General features: G+C 46.8%; 1 protein-coding gene across 2 annotated transcripts in view; it reads right to left on the reverse strand.

The window, feature by feature from the left end:
- The window catches only part of ARHGEF33 (Rho guanine nucleotide exchange factor 33), a 24590-nt gene extending 19107 nt beyond the window's left edge, over window positions 1-5483 (reverse strand). For both annotated transcript variants that reach the window (XM_085311332.1, XM_085311341.1), the window contains exons 1-2: window positions 5414-5483; window positions 2141-2190 (exon numbers count right to left, since the gene is read on the reverse strand). In XM_085311332.1, the coding sequence (XP_085167458.1) occupies window positions 2141-2190; window positions 5414-5435 (72 nt within the window). In that variant the 5' untranslated portion in view covers window positions 5436-5483. The remainder of the gene's footprint in view (window positions 1-2140; window positions 2191-5413) is intronic.
- Between the last annotated feature and the right edge of the window lie 250 nt (window positions 5484-5733).

Consider the following 5733-nt stretch of genomic DNA (forward strand, 5'->3'; position numbering starts at 1 on the left):
AGATTTCATACTGCTATGGAAACTTGGCGAGAGTTTAGCTGTAATGTGTTGTCCTGACTCACCTATTCATAGGAAGAAAGGAAGAAATACAGTTGAAGAGGAAGACACCTTAGTAAATTAATTTGATCTATCTAATGCCTTGGAGGTAAATGCGTATGTGTGGTCAGAAGGAATCCTTAGAACCTGTCCAAGAATTTGGAAAGACCTGTTCCAAAAGATCTTCTAGGAATCTAAATAATCTAGTATGAGATATACATTTCAGCACCCAACTGCCTTTGCAGTGTGGCCCTCAAACCTGATAGCACTGCAGTGTAGGAACCAGCAGCATGCATCTGTAACAGGTCATATCTTTTTTGAGGGGGGCTAACTCTTACTTGCTACCCTGGTGTTTTTCAGCTCTGTGTGGAAAAGCCCTGCATATAAGACCTCTAGCAAAAGCAAGTTACTGCCCATTGGAAAATGAAGGATTCTCCTCCCCTCTTTGCATGGCTGATCAAGAGGACAATGAGAAGCAATCACTTGTGACTCTCACTTGACCTCCATCCTACGGGAATATGAAGTCTGTGTAGTCCTGGAGAGGGGAGCAAGCATTTCCCAACATGGAAGGGGGAACCATGACTGTAGGAAGGAAGTAAGGGCTAGAGGGGATTAACCATGCACAGCCTGGGAGGGTGAGATCACAAGACATGCAAGAAGCTCACCTCAGCATGGTTTTGACTTTGCTTTKTAAGAGTGGAATGATAACAGCTATGAAATCTCCTGTACTGAGCTTCTACTCCTGTCTCATCTGCCATACTGTCCCTGGAGGGTTTGCAGGAGGCAGCAAAACTGCAGAGCCTCCTCCTCCAAGACAGATGATCTCAGCATGGAGGTGCAGCCCATAGACCCAAAGCTAGGATGGACAGCCAGACTTTGTTGCTTGGTGGGTTCTGTGTGCAAAACATCATGACTGTCCCTGATGTTGAAAGCTTTGCTCTGAGACTTTGAGGCAGCCCAAGGAAGAAGATCATAGCCAGGAGATGGGGATAGCCTGCAGAAGGATGGTCCTGAGATGGAAAGCAGAGGGGGGAGCCTTCATGAGCTGGGGATTACTGCCTCTGCTCTTGCTGAGAAGGTGAGGAGGAACCCTTATTGCCACAAGTAGCTGTGTTGCCACACATCTCCCCCAGCACCAGCCAACCAGGCTGTCCAGGGCTCTGCACCTCCAAATGGCACCTGTTCTGCACCTGCTGCCTATGATCCTTACGCTAGCATTGGGCCTGCTCTGTGATCTCAGATAGTCAGAATTTCCAGTTATGGAAATGTTCACTCAGAGTACAGCTCCAGATCAAACTGGACCAAGGTTTAAATGCTCGAACTCTTTCGAGTTTYCTGCAGACTGGAAATTCCCAGGAAACATCATTGTGGAGATGCTGAAACTCTACATCTCACAGGAAGGAGGCTCCCTGGGCCGTGACATAGACAGTTTTTCACACTGATGGTGGCTTATTGCAGCACGAATGTCACATCAAAGAATGGCTGCAGAGCTCTGGAAGCCTTAAGCACCTTGAGCCACAGGACGGATCAAGCTCAGGGTTTCCAAGCTCTTGGCTGGGGAGCCAGGCAGAGACATGCAGCAAGACGCAAAGCTCTGGCCTGCCCGGCTGCACCAGAGTATCAGGCAATAGCACCCCTCAGTCAAAGGAGCTGCAAAGCTGCCAGGATGATTCCAGAGTGCCTCGGGAGACTTGCTCCCTACTGGAGAAGACCCCCCAGGTCAATCAAGGCATCCTTGCTCCTGGGGCAGTTCATCCAGTTTGGTTGAAAGCTCATCAGAGCTCAGCCATGTAATCTCCCTCCAGCCCAATAAATTGACATTCTCTAATTGGTGCTAATGATGCCAGATAATTACTTAGCTGAATGCACAAATCACCTGTCTAACCAGTTGTGAGCAGAGAAATTTTACTGGAATGTCTTTTTAAGATGAAGCCCAAGAGACAATATGTATGACATTTATTCATGCAGTGCGCACATTTTGGTTGGCATGTTCCTTGTGAGTGCCTACATTTTTTCCCCACTGGATTAGCTTTGTAACCACTAGTTATCTATTAGTAACTCTTGAAACTCGTGGAGTTATTCAGGGCATTTTGCTCATTTTTACCTGGGATATCTGTGTTGCAGGGTTACTCACAGGCACACTTTCAGTCTCTCCTGTGGGAATAAAGAACTTCAGTCAATTAAAATGACTTATTATGGTTGCTATAAATAACTGGAACAGAGGTTTGAAATCCCTCTCGTGGTACAAATTATTTTTAAAGGACTCGAGTCTCACTTTAGGAGATGTGGACACCTTATCGGGTGTACAATAACTGCAGTTATAAAATGGGAATGGCTCAACTAAATCTGATCTTATATTCACCTCATTTGCTGCCTTTTTCCTGTCCAGAGCTGAACTACACGAGGAGATGAGAAATCCTATATGCACAATTATGAACAGATTGCCCCCTGAGAAATTCATTTCCATGTACCAGCTTTAGTGACAAGTTTTTACTCTGAAGCATTACAGTTCAGTCTCTCTTCTAAAATTGTGATTTTTTTAATCCTCTGTTGTACATATTTTGACTATCTCTATAAATGGCTGATCCAGTCAGTGTATTTTAAGTTATATTTTGTCAGAACAGGTCCCAAGCAGTAATCATGTTTTGTAACACCAAAAAATACATCCTTTTATGAGTTTAAATTCCTCTTTTTTTGTAGCATAGTGATCCCACCTGATCTTGTGTAATGGAGATGGGGTTAACATTTCCAAAACAGACTTGGCTCACAGAGGAGTTTAGATCTGTTTTGCAAAAGGGATATGAACACTGCAGAGACATTTTCTCTAGGCATTATTAGGGGCTTGATGGAAAAAAAAATCTGCTTATTTCCTCTTCTAACATAGTCTCATTTGTGCAGAAACCTTCAATTACCCACCAGAAATTGTCACTGGGTGTGCTCCCCCGGCACGTGGAGGGAACTGCAGTCTRGTTGCCACTGATTTCCATGTTCTTCTCTACACCAGGCTCCCTACCTGGCCTTCACCTCTCTGAAAGCACAATGCCACCCAGTTCCTGGTCTGGGTCTCCTCCCCTCAACAATGTCCCTTCACGATGTGGGTTTTCTGCTGCCTCCAGGAATTTGCATTACCTTTCTACACTGTCAGTCACCGGTCTGGCTAGTGGCCCGTTTTGGGGGCGGCTGAGCTCCTTCTGTCCTTGCTGGCTCCAGAGGCTCAGTGCCTTACCTTTAAGAGCACAGAAATTCAGGCCTGCAGAGGCCTGAGAAGGGTTTAAGGCTGACTTTGCCCCAGTTAACAAGTGGAAAGTTGAAGCCTGGAAGTCAGGGCTTTGCAAAACACAGCTCTGTGCTGATTACTCTGCCCCTGAGGGCGAATATGGGTTACTGCCAAGGGCACCTACGAATTGGCCCTGTTCTGGTCTCTAGGATTTGTCCTGATTCAGAGGAATGTGAGCATATTCCCTAGTGACTCCTGGAAGTGAGAGGCAGAGGAGGGGAGGCTGGGTGCTCCATGTGCAGCCTTTGCAGCCGTGGGGATCGGCAGCAGGGTCAGGCACTGACTCCCTGGGAAATACCCTCTGGGGTTTTTGCCAGGGGAAGCAAGGGACCACAGGCTGATTTGGAGAAGTAACCAAGATCAGCACTGCCAGCCATTAGTGCTTGAAACCCATCAGCCAGCCCTCACCAAAAGCCAAGGTGCGTTTTTTAAATCACAGATTGTTTTTATTTTCAGGTGTGGCCCTTCTGGGTTCATCTTCAGTTTTTCTGTGCAACTCCACAAACTGAAAATTGGGTTTTTTTGACCTGACTGATGAAACTTGCTCATGATTCCTGGAGCTGAGACTTGAGAAAACAGCCAGTGCACTGAGATCCTCTGAAATCAAGAAAGAATCCTTGAGGTATGTGTTTGTTCAGATGTAAATGACTTTTACTGTGGGATGGTAATGACTGACCCAAAAAGAGCAAGGGGGCACGTTCCTTGGTTAATAGCACAATACAAAATAGATGCTGGGAAGACAGGGAGATGGTGTTTTTGCAAAGTGCTAAAGGTATTGGATGCTGAGCTATGTGAAGTGCTAGAGATGTCAGACAGAAGCAAGACAGAGTGAGGAAGGGCCATGGCCTCTCTCTTCTCAGATTTCCTTTGGGTGGTTTTTCAAACTGATCTATAATGCAGAGGGCTGGAGGCAAGCCCTGCTGAAGTCTGCAGGGATCTTTCATTTGGGTTTGGATCCAGATCAGTCTGTAACATCCTCAGACACACTTAAAGCTAGGAACTGCCTCCAAGAAAGGGCAGAAGAGAGAGGCTCCCTGCTRCTTTGATTTTACCCCACATTCCTGCACATGTGAGCAGATGTGCGCTCTGAACCCTGCGTGTACCCGGCCAAAACCCCAATCATCTCTGCAAAGTCACTGCTGAGCTGCACTGTGGGAAGCAAGGAGCTTCGTGGTTACTTCCCAATTTCTGCAGTGAACATCCACAGCCCGTGGGGGCATACCAATTAATTGGAAAAAAATCCTTAAGCTAATTTCCTTTTCAACCTGCTATTGTGCAGGGGCCTAGGTACACAGACCTAATTTAGTCAAATTAGAATAATAATAATAYAGAAATTAACTCCTCCAGTTCTTGTGCCGTGACTGAACATTGGCATCACCAAGCATCTTCTAAGGGGGAAGGTAACAGTCCAAACAGGGAGGGTCTGTATTAAGCTGGTAGTCATGGGCAGTGGTAAAGGCTGCTCCCCCTGATCTTAATAGATTCAGGAGCTCCTCAGCATTCAAACGCAGTCACCTCTGAGGTGGCAAGGCTGAGCACAATGATGTTGCGAGTGGTTTGGATGGAAAGCAAGTACCACCAGCCCCACGTCCTTCTGCAAGAACATCTAAAGCTGATAACTGCTAAAGCCCTGGACCTGAAACTACTGAGCTTTGTAGACTTGGTAGAAGTCCTGCCGACTGTAGCAGGAGTCTGGATTGGGGCACTGACATGAGCCATAAGCTCTTGTGAGAGTGCACGTAGGAGAGAGAAGCAGATCCTCACCGAGCCTTTCTGTAAGAATTACAGAACTGACAGCATGAATTCCCTGTAGATCCCAAGGAAGAGGGGGGTCCAAGGCAAGAGAAGGAGAATGATTACATGTGCTACAGGATTATTTTCCAGGGGGGAAAGGAGAGGTCTTTCTTTTTTAAAAAAATAAAAAGTAAAAACTCTCAAACCCCAAATACTTCTGCCAAACTAAAGGAAGGGAATGTTTGCACAGCCCTGCCGGCTTTGCCACAGCTCAGAGGTGCTCTCAGGGAGCTGACAGGTCATACGAGGGTGGCTTTCTTCCTCGCTCTATTTTGTACCATCAGCAAGTGAAATAAGAGATTTTACCTTCTTGTTTGTTTGAGTCCATGGCTGCTATAGGATGTGCGTCCTTGCAGGGACTCCTGTCCTCACTCTGGAGGGCTCTGGCTGGTCACTGGGAACATCCCATGGTTTAGAGCTGCCCACATGTGAGCCCTGCGATGGGTCAGATGGCCTGAACCCTGAGTGCAGAAAGACGCAGAAAGGATTTACTGAACTGAGAGGCTCCAAGTGCAGAAAACAGATGGAGGAGGGATTTAAGAGGGAAGGAGGCATCCTAAAGATTCTTTTGGGTCCACAGTGCCCCCACAAGCAGAGCAGCCTGCAAGTACAAACACTTTCCTCCC

Source organism: Rhea americana, unplaced genomic scaffold, assembly GCF_003343005.1.
Source record: "Rhea americana isolate MKP2758 unplaced genomic scaffold, rheAme1 scaffold_109, whole genome shotgun sequence".
NCBI classification, from domain to species: domain Eukaryota; kingdom Metazoa; phylum Chordata; class Aves; order Rheiformes; family Rheidae; genus Rhea; species Rhea americana.